The sequence below is a fragment of the Nycticebus coucang genome, chromosome 7 (assembly GCF_027406575.1).
Source record: "Nycticebus coucang isolate mNycCou1 chromosome 7, mNycCou1.pri, whole genome shotgun sequence".
Taxonomy (NCBI): domain Eukaryota; kingdom Metazoa; phylum Chordata; class Mammalia; order Primates; family Lorisidae; genus Nycticebus; species Nycticebus coucang.
The window spans coordinates 62,164,219-62,181,098 of NC_069786.1; the positions used below are offsets into that span (position 1 = coordinate 62,164,219).

At 36.8% G+C, this 16,880-nt stretch overlaps 1 protein-coding gene across 1 annotated transcript in view; it reads right to left on the reverse strand.

The window, feature by feature from the left end:
• Window positions 1-13,452, reverse strand: part of TTC21B (tetratricopeptide repeat domain 21B) — a 91,460-nt gene extending 78,008 nt beyond the window's left edge. Inside the window, exons 1-6 of the mRNA XM_053597853.1 lie at window positions 13,327-13,452; window positions 9,344-9,473; window positions 9,143-9,253; window positions 5,677-5,843; window positions 3,450-3,572; window positions 299-456 (exon numbers count right to left, since the gene is read on the reverse strand). Coding sequence (XP_053453828.1) covers window positions 299-456; window positions 3,450-3,572; window positions 5,677-5,843; window positions 9,143-9,253; window positions 9,344-9,473; window positions 13,327-13,347 — 710 coding nt within the window. The 5' untranslated portion in view covers window positions 13,348-13,452. The remainder of the gene's footprint in view (window positions 1-298; window positions 457-3,449; window positions 3,573-5,676; window positions 5,844-9,142; window positions 9,254-9,343; window positions 9,474-13,326) is intronic.
• Between the last annotated feature and the right edge of the window lie 3,428 nt (window positions 13,453-16,880).

The window sequence follows — 16,880 nt, forward strand, 5'->3', positions numbered from 1 at the left end:
AGCACTTATGCTTTCCAATATATGGCATAATCTACTTATTTGGTTTGATTATATATGGCTCATCTCATTTGAATATAAATTTCATGGGCAGGTATATTTGTCTGCCCAAGAAGAGTGTTTGTCTTAGAATAGGTACTCAGATATTTATGTAAATCAATAAATTCAAATTTTAAAGCAATAAGTGTTTAAATGTTTTCTCAATTCTATACTGTTAAGAAAAATTACATTAAAAAATATATTTTCTTTTTCTCAAAATAAGCAGATCCAAAGAGACTTATGTCATCTTTTTTTACTTAACCTTTGTGCTGTCTCAACTGTCTGGTCCCAATCCTGCAAGGCTAGTTGTAATTTCATTTTCTTTATAAAAGCAGGAAGGAAGCCTGGGAAGTTCACGATTATCTGGTTCACAGTGTCCAGAGCACCTGAATAATTCTGGCGCAACTCAAGACATTCTACCTGATGGAAAGAAAAAAAGTGACATCAAAACTGTGATCTTACATATCAAGGTTCCACCACCAATTCAGAGTAGGTAGAATACTAACTAGTGTGTTACATTTTCTGGCTTTCTGTAAAAAAAATCATTTTATTTAGAAAAAAAAGCTTTTATCAAAATAAAATGTCAAAGCATCACAGAATGATAGAAATATTTCCTGTGACTTCTAAAATTCACTTTTAAATAGCTAAAATATGATAAAAGGATTTTTTAAGTAGTTTCAGAAATAACATAAAATAAATAATTTAGATTTAGAACAGAAAAATTATCTCTTTAGATTAAAATAATTCCAGGACATTTGCAAGTAGCATCTAAAATTTAAGAAATTTTAGAAACTGTGCATTTTTTTAAAAATTACTTTTAGGTTAAAGAAGATACAATTTTAAAGAAGCAAAATAAAGTTCAAACAAATCCTTCTACATGTTTACTCCTAGGAAATATTTAAGGGAATAATTGTAAAAGACCACAGTGAAGCATACCAATAATTTTGATGGCAAATTGTTTATGTATAATAGAAAAAACAAAAATAATCTAAATTGTACATAGAGTAGTAGTTAAACTTTGGCATATCTATTTAATAAAATTTTAGGTACTTATTAAAAGTGATTATTTAGACTTACAGACCTTGTAGATCTATATTTGCTAATGTGAAGAGCTATCATGCACAACAGTTTAACTGGTTATTTCCAGTGGTGATGTTCATTTTCTTACCTAGATTTTATTCTATTTTTTGAAAACAATGTTTTTACTATGTGTATGTATTACTTTCATAGCTTGAAATAACAAAGCTATAAATACATTTACTACAATAAAAAGAAAACATGAGGTAGACTTACCACATTCTTAGATTTTTTTTTTAATTTGCTTCCAGATTTCCTTTACAAATAAATTGAGTTCTTGTCTATTACAATTAAAAATGAACATCTAGTCTCAACCGATCTATACTAGAACTGCAATATATACCTGAAACAGTTTGAGATTATATTTCCATAAAACTAAAGGAAAGTATGAGAACCACCCAAAGATGGCACTTTGTCAAAATAATTAGTATTTGTTTCTAAATAACTGACAACAATAGAAAACAGATTCCTGTAGATAATTTTTAAAAATTAGATTTGCTATAGGAATCTACCTAAATAGCTGGTGCAAAATAAAATCATGCTACAAAGACCTTATGTGTATCCACATCTAATATTTTTCCTTAGACCATTCCCCTCCCATATATGTGTAAAGTGCTATTTTTAAACTAACTTTGCTGTACATTTGCTTCATATCTTCCTGGTTGGAATTAGACTAATGTAACCCTTCTGCTGAATTAACTGAAGAATTGGTGCATGGGCTTGCAATTTTAAATGAGGTAGTCAAAGAAAGTGGCATTTCAGAAAAGACTTATAGGAGGAGGTGAGGGTTAAAGCACTGTGGGCACCCGAGGGAATGCATTTCAAATGGAAGAGGTAACAAGTTCAAAACCTTAAGGCATATTCAGGGGTAGCAAAGAGGCCAATGTGGAAAGAGTAAAGAGAGTGAAAGTCAAACGTCAGAAGAACGAACTTGGGGGTGAGAGAGTAACTGAACACATAATTGAAACAGAGCCTATTAGAAAAAGAATTTAAACCAATCTCGAGGAGTGGTGGAAAAAGGAAATTTCCTCCTAAACTGTTCATATTAACACCTGGAACAGCTCCTGCTCCAGAAAATACGAACTAGTTTAAAACGGAAGAAAATGTCCAAGAAGAACTGTTTTTTAAACTTGCCAAATGCCCAATTCCTACAGCTGCCATCAGGTCAGACTTCAGAGCAAGTGACCTGAATAATCGTTCCATTGACCACACACCTGAAGGAGTTCACTATCCATGCAGATTGACGGGAGGAAGGTTGTGAGGGCATTAACAGCAGCCAAGACACCGAGATAGCCATGCACTCCTCTTTTTCTCTCTCATCTTCTCAAATTACTGCTTATCTAACAGACTATAGTTCCCCCTCCCAAAAAAAATTCTTTTTGCTGAATCAAAAATAAAAATAATAAATTGCGAAGTATTCAGAAGGCATCAATGGGAATTGAAGAAAGGGTCCCTCTTAAATATTTTTATCCACCAATGATTTCCAAGGACTGACAATTGCTCATCCATCACAATGTATGTCCACGCACATTATTTCTCTGCTCAAAACTCGTCATGGCTGCCTATCTATCCAATCCAAAGTAAAAGCCACAGGCCTTCTTACAGCACAGGCCCATGTCTCCCATCATCCCCACATCCAACTGCCCTCACATCCAATCTTTCTTCTGACCTTTTACTTTTCACTCTCTTTACTCTTTCCACACTGGCCTGTTTGCTACCCCTGAATATGCCTTAAGGTATTTGAACTTGCGTTCCCTCAGATGCCCACAGTGCTTTAACCCTCACCTCCTATAAGTCTTTTCTCAAATGTCACTTTCTTTGACTACCTCATTTAAAATTGCAAGTCCATGTACCAATTCTCCTTCTCCCACCTTTTCTGCTTTGTTTACAATTTTTCTATTACATTAATTACCCTTTGGTATACTACATAATCTACTTACCTACTTTGTTTTTTGTCTGTCTCTCCCATTAGAACATAAGCTCCATAAAAGCAGGTGGTTTTCTTCTGCTCAGGGATTTCCCTAGTACCTACAGTACTGGGGAAAACTAAGGAATATGTGAAGCCTTGCACATATTGACATACAATAAATGTTGAGGAAAGAATGTATGAATCAACAACAACAAAACACTACAACATATCTGAGATTCAGGAACTTTGGTAGGGAATATATCAATCTAGTTTACTGTTTCCCACACAAATGCAAGCCACCTTAAAAGCTGAGAGCTGATTATAGTATCATGAAAATTATCATCTTTTTTGAGCTAGTTTTGTTGCATTTCAGATATATTATGGATAAATTTTAAATCATGATATATTTACTCCAAGTCCAACTCACCTTACCCAGCAAAGCAAAAAGATCATTTCCATCTTCTAATATCTCTTCAAAACACCTTAGTGCTTTTTTAGTATAAGGTTCTTTTCCTCTTGTAACATCAAGCCATGCTTTTAAAACCTGCCCCTGAAAAATGAATAATTCTAATTCCATTTTTTCAGAAATGAAAAGAAATAAACCTAATGTCATTTTTTTGGCAATTAATGACAAATAGGACCCTACCAAATAATGTTATGACAATAAAATTCTATGTAGTGAAATCATTTTTGAACCTTTGCCAGCTTAGAGTCTTAAGAATATTACAAATTTCAATCCTTAAGATTACGACTGGACTCTTTATTAATATTGAAAAGCTTGTCAAATATTCCATTATTGGTAAAACCAAAATTCTCTTTGAAACTTTACTGACAATTTACTACTAATAATTGTAAAACATGTAATCTAATATATAAATAAGAATTTACTGCCTCTTTTTAGACAAACAGCCCAAATAAACTAAGACAGAATAATAGAAGATGTCTTGCTTCACATATACTAACAAGTCAGATAATTTGGCAACCTTCTTCTTAAGCTCTGTGACTAGTCCAGTGAATTTCCAATGAAAGGATGAATGATCCGAGAAAATTAAAAACTGAAAGCATGGGTGTTTAGATGTGTTAGTTGGCCAAAGGGTTGTAAGAGATTTAGAATTGAGAAAACTCTTTATATTTCAAGATCAAATGAAATATTGCAAATTATGCTCTTCTATTAAAAATGTCTAGGTTAATTCATAAATTCATAAACCTTTAAATAACTTTACATTCATCTCCCTGTATTTCACCTATAAATACAGGTAAGAATCTCAATCAACGCTCCTTCCACTCAGTGCCACCATTTAAATGGTTTTACTTGCTGTTTCTACGTGGCTGAAACCCAACCTGTATTCCTAGCCCAAAACCTCTCCTACACTTCTCTCCTCTTTTTCCAAAAGCTTATTTGCTATCTCCTTCTTACTGTTTTGCAAGCACCTAAAATACAGCATTATTTCAAACACATCACATACCTCCAAGATTAGCTTCTCATCCCAAAGTATTTTCTATTTATGTTAACTGGTCTTTGAAATATCTAGGATATTAAAACCATCTTGATACCTGACGCCTTATTATCTTTGCCCGCTACTTACTATTTGACAAGTCCTGTGAGTAATGAAAAGTTCTCAACTTTGTGCTTACTATACACTATTTTAGTGTAATCCATCAAAACCTTCTGCCAAAAAGTAATACTTTTTCTTTTTTTATTTTGTCACACCCTAGGTTCTTCCCAAGCTAGTTCATCCTACAACTCATTGTTAACTAACTTTCTAGATTTATGCTCTAATATGCCTATCTCTCCCACGTTTAAAAAATCTTCAATGGCATGCAATGCCATGAAATTAGACATAATTATTTGTACACAGTGGTCAAGATCCTTTAGTTTGTCCCAGTCTACTCCAAACTTTTCTTCCACTCTTGTCATCTACGTATCCTGTGTTCCCATAAGATAGGAGGTCTCACCGGACCCACCTAGAATCAATATGTCTCATTTCCTTCTATTATGTCCCACCTTGGTAACATCTACTTCCTTTTTCCATAATTTTGTTGAATTTATATCCATTTTTTAGGATTTAGCTCAAATGCTACTTTCTTCAAAAAATTCTTCTTCTCCTAACATTTACAGAGATGATCTCTCCTTAACTTAAAATTATGTCTAACATAAAGTAAGCAAGCAATAAATGTTACCTATTACTTTCTTTTATATGTTAATCACATCTCTTACACATTTGTAATTTTTCTCACAATCTTAGCTGGGTATTTGCTTTGTATGCTACCACTAGATGAATCATTCCTGAAAATAAAGTTATGTACTCTTTATCTCGTAGTATTAACAGTATAAATAATCACGCCTTATATCTACAGCTGTTCAATAAGAAAAGAGGAAGGGAACAAAAGAAAGAGGTAAACAAAAGAAGGAAGGAGGATGAAGGGAAAAGAGAAAAGGGAAGGGAAGGAACCAGGGAGGGATCTTTTTAAGCATTAATGATGTAAAGATAAACAACCTCAGAGAATCCTTATTTTACAATACATTAAAATAAAGCTGTTATTTATAAAGTCAGAATAGGTAAGACAAAAAACTGAACCGCAGATACTACTGAATATATGAATAGCTTAAGTTTCTTTTCATGTTACTACTTTAAAGTAAGAGAAACACCTACCTCTTTACTACCATCTGTTATTTTGATCATTCTGTCAATATATTCTCTAGCCTTATCAAGGCGACCAGTGTGCCATAAAAATAAGCCTGCATAATACAAAGCTTTCTGTCCAGCTCCTTTACGCTGGTCCTTCAGTCTGGCATCTGATTCCAGAATAGCTTCTCTATCTGGGAGGAAAAAATGACATTAAATGGAAATTAAGTTCTGAATCAAGTGTTTACAATAAGTCAGGTAATTAACAAGGCAGAGAATTTAGTTCTTCCCTCTATGTAGAACTAATAGAAATAAAATGCAAGCCACAATATGTAATTTAAAATTTTCTAGTAGACCTATCAACGAAATAAAGACAAGCAAAATTAATCTTATTTGTGTGTAATGTGCTCCTGTGTACAATGGGACCCACGTCTTGGGCCCAAACTTTCAGGGGAAAAAATCTTTCATTTTAATTTTATAATTCAAATTCAAAGTTTTAAACTTACAGTGTACGAAAACCATTTTGACATTTTCCAGGGAACTTTCCAATAACTTTCGTAAAAATACCAGCTAGATTGTTAACTCCTACGTAAAGTATACAAAGAGAAATGCTTGGCTCTTCTCATCGCGAGGTTGCTGTAAGTTCAAAACACTGATTACTGTATTCCAGGGTATAATTGTGCATGTGGATATTGTTATTGCTTTCTAGAATTATACTTTTAATGTATAAACTTTTAATAAAATAAATTCCATAACATAGACATGGAATTAATACTACCCATGTATAATGCACACCCTCTCAAAAATTTGGGCCAAAAAGTACATATTATACACAGCAAAATACATATAAAAAGATATTTGACATTCGTTTTTCTTACTAACTTTCAAAAATCTGGTGTGCCTTTTATACTTACAGTATTTCTTAATTAATTTTTCTTCAGAAATACTTGATTAATAATTAGATTTTCATAAAACTTATCACTGAAAAGCAAATTTGTAGATTCAAGTTTTTCCAAACATAAGTTTTCTAATAACTGAATCAACTAACAGTTTTAAATTTAACAACCAAATTAGAATTAAATAATATCTAAAATTCAGTTCCTCAATCAACTTGGAGATGTTTCAAGTGCCCAAATACTACATGTGATTAACAAGCACTGTAATACCACAACATAGCTGTATAGGTTACCAATACAGTGCCAAAATAGAAAGGCTGTATATGCTTATCTTGTTAAATAATAACACTTGTAAAAATTTGTAATGATTCAAAAACAATGCAATTATTAGGGACAAGTTTGGTACTAGTACTCAAAATTACCTGGCTCTCATACCCAATTCTAAAATATATAAACATACCAGGTTACTGTTAGGAGGCAGTGAAAAGGTAGTGTAATTACTCTTACTGACATAGTTTAATACTGACTTCTTGGCTACTTTCTTAAACATATGGCCTCCTTAAAGATTCTATTCGCTCATATTAAATCTATTTTATATGAATATCTGGTTAGGATACAAATATCAATCATATCGATATTTCGGATTGCATTAGAATCAGGACTACTACTACAATAAGGAAGAAGAAATACCGAAGCTGAGAGTGGTGATTCCAATAGTTCTACCTTTCTGGAAATAGCTTCCAAGGACAAAGGTATGCGATGCTTCCCTTCAACTGTCATGATATAAATTTAAATGTGCAATGAGCAAGGCACAACTTCACAAGTTAAAGAAACAAAATTATTGCTGTAGTGTTACAGATTCCTTGGCAAGATGGCCCTTTCCCCCTCTGCCCAACTTCCCCCCACAATTCCTTCAGAAGTGTTCAGTAAATAACCTTGATGTAGAAACAGAAAAGAATTCTTCAGGGCAGGAGAGAAACAGGCATTGTTACTTTTTAGCCCAGATTCCATCAAATCCCTAATGGGTATCAGTTAACTGTAACATTGTACAAAGTTGGATACTGCTGGATCTCAGCCCAAGTCTCTTTATAATCAGGGTTTACATCAGCATTCAGGAAGAATGCACACTAACAATCTAGGCCTTTCCTAGACAATATTTACAGACATCTGGGCCTCTACTAGAGCTCAAGTCCCTTCCCCATTATCCATGGTGGAAAGCATAGTCAGAATTCAGGTGTTTCTAAACAATATTTCTGTTTTCATCTTTCCTGTGCGCTGGAAATCACATTTCTTAACAGATCCAATACTGGTGAGGATAACCAATTAAGTGAAAACTTTATTTTAGAAAGAAAACATTTTGCACTAATTTATTTAGACTTACTGACCACAGCTCTCCTAAACACAACTTCTCTGCTCTAAGCAGTATTTCCATGGGAGCATAGAGACAGGAGATCCACTGAAGAGACTAATCCTGAATCACTTCCTTGTATCTGCTCACCTGTTTCTCCCATCTGGCCAGCACCCTTCATATTAAAATTCTACCTGACCTTTAAAGATCAGATTAAGCTCGAATCTTTCACAAAGACTTCCCAGCCTACTCCTATGGATTAATAGAACGTATCAATTTCAGTTAACTATTGACTTTTTTCATTTTTTAAACATTTAGCGGTAGCATTGAAATTTAATCTTTGTGGTTTTTGCATTTTGTTTTCTCAACTAGATTTTAAACCTGATGTCATGAATCACTTATTACAATTCTTGTGTATCTTCTAACTATATTTGACACAGTTACTTGCAGAAAACAAGCATAATTGTTGAATAGGTTGACTTACTTGTACACGTGTATGTGTAGTGAAGAAGGCATGTGAGATTTTCATACAGAAGAAACTTTTCTAATATTTAAAAAAAATTCTATGACATTTAACTCTTGTCTAATTATCAGTGATAGAATCTATATTTATAATCCTATTAGCTGTTACTGGATCTATATGAAAGAATATAATGCTATTTCTTCTTCATTACCTACAATTCTTCTAGACTAAGCCATTAATTATGCACAAGGACAGTTCACACAACTTTAATCACTGGCTTATGCATAAGGTTCCCTCTATAACCTAATTGTATTTCCCAACCTACATTAAATAAAAATTTACTGCATATATTCCAAGAGCCAGTCCCTACGTGGGGTATAAAAACCTTTAAGAAGCTTATTGTACAGAAGAAATAAACTGTACACACCTATACATTTGCACATAAAAAGTTGTAAAGTTGGCCACTCGAAAGCTATTTATGTATAGACAGTACATACTTTCTGGCTGTCCTTTTTTATCTAACAATTCCTAATATGTTTGCCTTTAAGTTAACTCAAACAACTGCTATGTTCTAATAAAACCACAGGCTCTAAGGAATATGAAAGTTTACAAGACACGTGTCTTGTCCTTGAAGAATTTACACTCGTCACAGAAGATAAAACACATAATACAAATATTACCTATATACTGAGAAAGTGTGATCAGACTGAATGGTATAATAATTGAGAAAAATAAAATGAAGAGAATAGGAGAAACTGTCCTACGCATAGTGCTTTAATCCCATACCTGGATTGGGACTCATTTTATGGGCGTACACCAGTGCAAGTAGAGAACAGAGACACACATCTTGTTTATTTTTAAGCGCCTCAAATTCTCGAAGAGCTTCTTGTATTTTACCTGAAAATCAAGATTATGATATAAATTTTTTATCTTAGTGCAGAGCAAGAATGTAAAACAGATGGAACATGTTTAATAATGGGCACGTACCTTCCATTAATGTACCATAGGCATGATAAAACCTGAAGACTAAGTCACTGGCATACGTCCGAATTCCTTCATTGGCAACAAGCAACATATGATGGAAATATTTTTCTTTACAATAGTAATTAATCAAAGTCTAAAAGGAAATAATGACAAAATGTTACAAAGGGATACTGGTGCTCTGAAATACTCTAAGAAGAGGATGGATGTGAATCTAAAACATGGACTAATCTAAGCCTTAGGTAATGTGATTTCTTTTCTTCCTTGCTCCTTTAAATATTGTTAATGGTTAGCACTCAAAAATAAGGATTATAGAATAAAAACAAAATTACCGAAAAAGTTCAACATTTTAATAATTCCAATCTTCTTCCCTAAATTTTCCAACAGTACTTAAATCAGGATACTTTCACACCTTTCTTTTCCTTTGCTACATCTTCTCATTTTCTCGAAGGTTTTAGAAAACAGAAAAAGAGACCAAAACCAAGAATTAAAGATAAGAACCTTCCATTGCCAGACCATAGGTTTCTTAAAAAAAATTTTTCTTTTTAAAATACGTAACATTTTGTTATTATAGCATCATAAAGTAATGACAAATTAAACTCATCAGTTCACTAAATGTCATCTTACCTGCTTTGTATGTATGTGAGTTCTGCAACAATCATCAGTGAGAATGACCTAAACTATATTTCGATGAAAATGATCATCATTAAGCTTTTTCCAAAATGATATGGTTTTGATTATAATACAGAAAACATCTACCAGGACCTACTAAGTTCTGATTAGTTGGGTTTGTGCATTACATCATTTTCCTTGGGATTATATCTAAAGCTTGGTTGCCGACCTAATCAAAGAGAGAAGCCACGCTTACACCATCACGTTGGTATACCTGGTTCTCCTCCAGAAACCCATCTGGGAACTTCCACACCTACCTACTTTAACGACAGGTCACTGTGCTGGAGTGAGAAATACGGATAAGGGAGTAGGGAACTTGTGGCCTTCTGATTTCCAGGCTGTACTTTTTTAAGCACTAAAGGAGGCAAGGAAAGCTTCATCTTTCTTTGCTACATCATTTTAATAAAAGGATTTGTTCTGTAAAATTTGAATTCAGTCAAAAGGCTGCACTTAAGGACCTAGGCGCTCCATGCAGGCTTAAGGGTTTGGGTTTCTCACCCCTATTTCTGGAAGGCTCCGGTCCTTGTCCTTCTGTCTAATCAGTCAGGCAAATGTTCTAATTTTTAGTTTGCTGTCCTCCTCATAGTTGCTGCTCTCCATTCCTCTTCTTAGCCACGTTTTCTTTAGTGTGAATCATACCCCATCCCGCTTACCTCCTTTGCACACCTCAGTGAAGTGCACTGCTGCTCACCTCACCCCCTAAAGTCATGAATGACCTCTTACTTTGTCACAAGCAGGGACACTTAATATCATCTTGACTCCTGTCCAGCATTTAGCATCACTTAGCACCTATATCCTCCTGAAGGGCAGTGGCCTAGTATATCATAAAAGGACATTGACTTAAAAGCAGAAAGACTTGGTTTCATATGTCAGGTCCATCTTCAATACCTCAGTCTGTTCATTTGTAAAATGTTGCCAAAAGGTGGCGCCTGTGGCTCAAAGGAGTAGGGCGCCAGCCCCATATGCCAGAGGTGGGGGGTTCAAACCCAGCCCCAGCTAAAACTGCAAAAAAAAAAAAAATGCTGCCAATAATTTACTGGATATTGTGAAGAGTGTGAGGATTAATTCAGGTATTTATAATATAAAAGTCCTGTTCAAAAAAGAAAAAAGTTTCTCTGAACCCCGTGTGTTGATGGGATAAAAAATGTATTCAACCAAGACCTCTTGTCTAAGCTCCAGGTTCATATTTTCATAGGCTACCTGACACCTAAGCCAAAAATTGCACCATGAAATTCCCCTTCCCCCTAAGTCTAACTTGTCAGTAGTTTTTTCCATTTCTCTAGTCCAGTTCCCACTAACTATACCTATTGCCACAGCCTTGGTTCATATTAGGCTAGTCAGTCCAATAGACATTTATTGATCATCTACTAAAGCCATGCACTGGACTAGGTAGGTACTGTGACTATAAAGGTGAATAAAACATGGTTTCTGTCCCAGAAAAGCTTACTTTTTTTTAGATAAGACTGCAACCTAAAGATGAACTGAAACACAAGGTAGTCAGTGCAAGAATAGAGCTTATAAATTGCTTTGGGAATGTAGGATAATAACATTTAGACAACTGTGATACCTGAGGTGGGGTGAGGAGAAGATGGAAGAGCAAAATTAAGGAGAGTCTTGTAGAAAATAGCAGAGCTGACTCCTGAATTGCAAACCTTCACTCTCTGCCGCCACACAAATACATACTCTATTTGTCTTTTCTAATTTTAAGGAAGGTATAGGAGTTAGGCAGAGGAACTATAACAACACAAATTAAAAAAATATCATCAGTAGTACCTTGGGATGGGAGTAGTAATAGAGATCACTAAAAAACCACTCCATACTCTAGAGCAAGAGTTAAAGAGTTATAGCACATGACAGCCTGTGGCCACATCTAGCTTACTGCCCGTTTTTGTATGGCCAGTGATCTAAGAATGGTTTTTATCATTTCAGTTGAAAAAACAAAAAAACAAAAATAAAACTATTTAATAATGTGAAAATTATATGAAAGTCAAATTACAGTGTTTATCAAGTTTTACTAGAATACAACCATGCTCATTCTCTGAAGTACATTTATGGCTATTTTCAAAACACAACAGCCTAGTAGATGTGGCAGAGACTGCATTGCCCACAAACCCTAAAACGTGTACTATATGGCTCTTTGTAGTGAAAGTTTGCCATTCCCTGCTCTTGAGATTTAAGTATGACAGGGAGTAGGAGACAATGAGGTTGGAGAGGAACAGAGGGGTAAGAAGAGCCTCATATTAAGGACTCGGACTTGATCCTCAAATCTAAGTGATAAGGGGCCACATTTTTAGAATGAAAGCTTTTGTATTAAAGAGTTCATTTGGGTGGCAGTACAAGGATAAATTTAAAAGGACTAAAACCTTTAAGGGGAAGGAGGCATAGCTTGACATAAGGACAATGTAAAAATTCAGGCAAAAAAGCAAAACTCTAGCACTCCCTGAACTCCTGCACTGCCAAATTGTCCTCCACCCACTTATCTTACAGGGTGCAGATTTTATTTACCTACTTATCTTCTGACTCCTCCTATTGAAATCTAAGCTCCAAGACTGGAAGGGATTTTCTTAATTTTATTTTTGCAGTGTTCTGTGCTTAGAATAGGAAGCATTCAGTATTTGTTGAATGAACTGAATTAAGGTTTTTCTCCAGAGTTAGACTGTAAAACCTGTGACAGCAGGGACTGTTCGGTTTTACTCAGTACCATTTCCTTAAAAAATACTTGTTGAAGGAGTGCACAAAGACCATCATCTGAAAAGAAAACTTTTATTTTCAAGTCTCCTGTCTTTAATTCCTTAATATTATCATTTCTTAACAGGCCTGCCATGGCTGAATGGATGAATGAGTGATAAATAGAGAAGATGGTCACACTAAACTGTCTTGGATTTATTTCAAGTAATCTTCCTGTGCTCCTGTTACCGTCCAACTGGGAAGCCGATACTAGTTTGATGTGAAGTCCTTAAAATTCGCACCTGGGGGCCATTGTCACATGTTTCCCAAGCTTTCCTCGCAAACATGATGCCAAAGTAAAAATAAACACAACAAACAGGGTGGGGATAGCACTAACGACAATTCGGAAGCAGCGCGCCGAGACGGTGGGGGTGCTGCAGTTGACTCCAGATTTCCGGGCAGGGCCCCCGAGGCTGACCAGGTGGGTCGGCTACCGGCCCTCCCTACGGGCCGGCGACACTCCCACACCCGGACCGCACAGGCCCGACGGGGGCACAACCGCCTCGCGAAGTCCACCCGAGCTCTCCACGCCCCCCAGCCCATCGCCACCCCCAAAGGAACCCCTGTCCGGCTCCCACTCGCCCGCTCACCTTCAGCACCTCCGAGTCCATGGCTTCCCCAGGCCGGACCGCAGGGATCACGGCTGCGCGCTGGCCTCAGGCCCGCCACAGCCCCAGGGGCGCCAGGACCCGGCCGAGGCCCCAGCTGCGCTAGCGCTCAGGGAGCGACGGCAGGGGCGGGGCGGGGCCGCGCCGCTATTGGCTGCCGGAGGAAGGGGGCGGGCCCTTGCTGCAGGGATTGCGGGGAGCGCAGAGCCGGCGTGGGCGGGCACCCTCAGGGGGGACTGAGAGGCCGACAGAGGAGGAGCCGAGGACTGGGGTTGGTGGGCGAAGCAGGATGGGGCCCGACCCAACTATGAGCTGGGAAGGAAAGTCACCTTGGAAAGCGGTTCTCGGAAGACAGTGGGTGGGCGGGCCCGAGGATGTGGAATTAGGGAAAATAGGAAACGGAGGAGGAAGTAGGAAGAAGGGCAAGTCAGTATCCCTTCACTGGCTGTAAAAAAAAAAAAAAGGCACCATTTTCTGCATGTTTGTGCAGAGGCCGATTTCCCGCAATGCGGATAGACTTGACCAGCGCGGGGAAAAGCGGTAACTTTCCCGTGTGACGGTTGTGTTATGGCCACAAGATGGCGCAAAAAAATCAATTCTCTACAGAAAGGCGAGGAGCTTCTTGGGCCCATTTTATTGGCAGGCATTGCTGCAATCTCTTGTATTTTGTTAGAAGGCATATTAGCTCGCTTTGTTGTTGTTTTACCAGCCCTGCTAAGAGGGACAAATAAGTTATACTTTTTTGTGTGTGTGTGAGTGCGTATTTTTAATAATGGTGTTCATTTCAAGTGAAGAATAAAATTAATCTCAATGCAAACTTTTATGTTTGCACCTATCAGTCAACTCTGTCAGCTACTAAAAGGTTTCTTCAGTTTAGAGAATTCCATTGAAATATAATGGACTGAGAGATTTTCTATTTTTGCTTAAAGAGATTTTAAAAACAGTAGTTAAAAATAGTACACAAGGTTTAAGTGATCCTTGTTGAATCTCAAGGCTTGGATTGGTTCCCAAGCATGTCCCCTAGTGCGGTTAACGTCACTGTGTCCCTCAGATGCAGAGTCTGAAAGATATCTCAAAGACCAGCCTCAGGTTTTACAACAGAAGCATTGGGGAAGTCACAAATCTCGCCCTGGTCAGGGAATATATGGGCCACTTAAAGCAGTTAGTAGTTACAGTAGCAGTAGGGAACAATGGCTGAGTAACTAGCCTATGTCTGTACTTTTATAGAAATCAGACTTTTATTACTTTTTCTACCTTATGGCCTTACATTATTTTAATATAGGTGTTTTCACTTGGCACTCTAGGAGTGGTGGTTAGATTAAGGGAAGGAGGGAGGGTGGTGGGGCCTTGGTGTGTGCCACACCTTTTGGGGGCAAGACAGGATTGCAAGAGGGACTTAGCCTAACAAATGCAATCAGTGTAACCTGGTTTCTTGTACCCTCAATAAATCCCCAACAATAAAAAAAAATACTATTTCAGGGGGGCGCCTGTGGCTCAAGGAGTAGGGCACTGGCCCCATATACTGGAGGTGGTGGGTTCAAACCAGGCCCCAGCCAAAAACTGCAAAAACAAACAAACAAAAAAAGAAAAACCTATTTCAGGATTGGCTTCGACTCTCATAATAATTTGTTGTTCCCTGATAAGATCTTGTGAGAACTTACCAGAGAACCCATCCAAGGCTTGAGACCCCTTACTCAGGAAATGTCCCAGTTGAGGAAACAATTTCTGCTTCCCAGGCCTTTCAGTTCATCCTCAGCTGACAGCAAAATAGCCCTCTACCCCTTTATTTGTGAAACCACCCTTTAAAAACCTTAGCCCCAAAATTTCATGGAGATGAATTTGAGAAATGACTACTATCTCCTTGCTCAGTACCTTCAGTAGTTAAACTCTTTCTCTGCTAGTATCTCAGTATATTGGCCTTTACTGGGTGGTGGGCAAGGGACCCCATTGGGTGGTAAGACAGGCGTGGTGTTTTGTGCTAAATAATCCGAACTTAGAACAAAATTCAGTTGCAGAAATTCTACAAAAGACTAGATTAATATGACTTTAAATATCTTAGAAAGGTAGGTTGATCATCTGTTCTGTGAACCATGAGCCTTGGGTATTTCCTTCCAGATGAACTTTGACCTTAGAACCAGAAGAGTTCAAGATTCTACGCTTCAGTGAGAACCTTGGCATGCGGTATTTTCTTGTGTGTACCAAGTACAGACTAAGAGATCTTTGTTGGATCTCAGGCCAGTTAAAACCATGTCTTCCCTGAAAAACTGACATGTTTCTTAGCACAAACTTATTTATTGGCTATAAACTTTTGAGTTTGACATCCAAGACCCTTCACCTCATTGTTTTTTCAAGCTTTGTCTCACACTTCTCACGTTAGGAGCCTTTATTTCAGGTATACGTATATGAGATGCCACTCCTTCTTCCGGGAATGCTTTCCCCTTCTGTTTTAAACTCTTTCTTCACCTGAGAAAATCTCTTTCTTCAGAGTTCATCTCAACTCTCATTCTCCATGAAGCCTTTGAGAATGACCATTACTGGATGGATATGAGCAATAGCACAGTGTTAGTGGCAGGAATATGGTCTCCCAGACCATAGGTGGAGTTTTTATTATGCTATTTATGTTTGCACTCGGGAAATAATTTCCTTAAGCCTTGTTTTCCTTATTTCCTAAAGAACCTAAATGCCTTATATTAAAAGTTCCAGATACATACTAGGCATCCTATAGCCAACAATTTCCATTAAACACGTAGTACTCAAAAAGACGTACTGCACTTGCACGGTCCTTGTGTTATAGTTATGGTATATTTTTGTTTATTTGTTTGTTTGTTTGATCTTCTCTACTAGATGGCTAGAGCCTTAAAGCCAGACAATATAATGTAGTGGTAAAGAGCTTGGTCCCCTGTGTTCAAACCCTAATGCCGCCATTCACTAAATGTTTACCTGGAAAAGTTATTTTTCTGTGCTTCAGCCATAATGTGGGATGAATAGCTTAGAAAATTGTTAAGAAGATTAAGTAAGTTAATGTTTAAAGATAAAGCAGTATTATGAATATGTAAACATAGAATAACTATTGCCTACAATTGTTCTCCCAACAACAGAAAAACACAGACTATAGTACTGACCACATAAGCATTTATTAAATTTTGTGTCACCAAGGAGTCCTTTCTGTAATGTCTGTGTTTGGTTTCCGTCTCCCCAGTTCTTACACTGACCCATTTGTACCTTCCTCAGCTCTCCAGGTTAAAGGAAAACTAGGTAGTTTGGCTAAACACAAAAGCAAAAGTAAATAAACTAAAAGCAAAACAGGGATAAGTGTATGTTATCATTAAATTTGGGAGCCTGAAAAAACTTATCTTTTGTTTTAAAAAAGAGTAAAATAAACCCCCAAATATGAAATAATATATAAAAGGTCCAATAGTTTCCTACTCCCAAATTAGTCCTTAGCTGTGAATAATATGATGAATAATGTTTGCTTTGCTTTTCTTTTTAAAACTTGTTAAATTAAATTAAATTTGGCCTGCAGCTACCTCCATAGA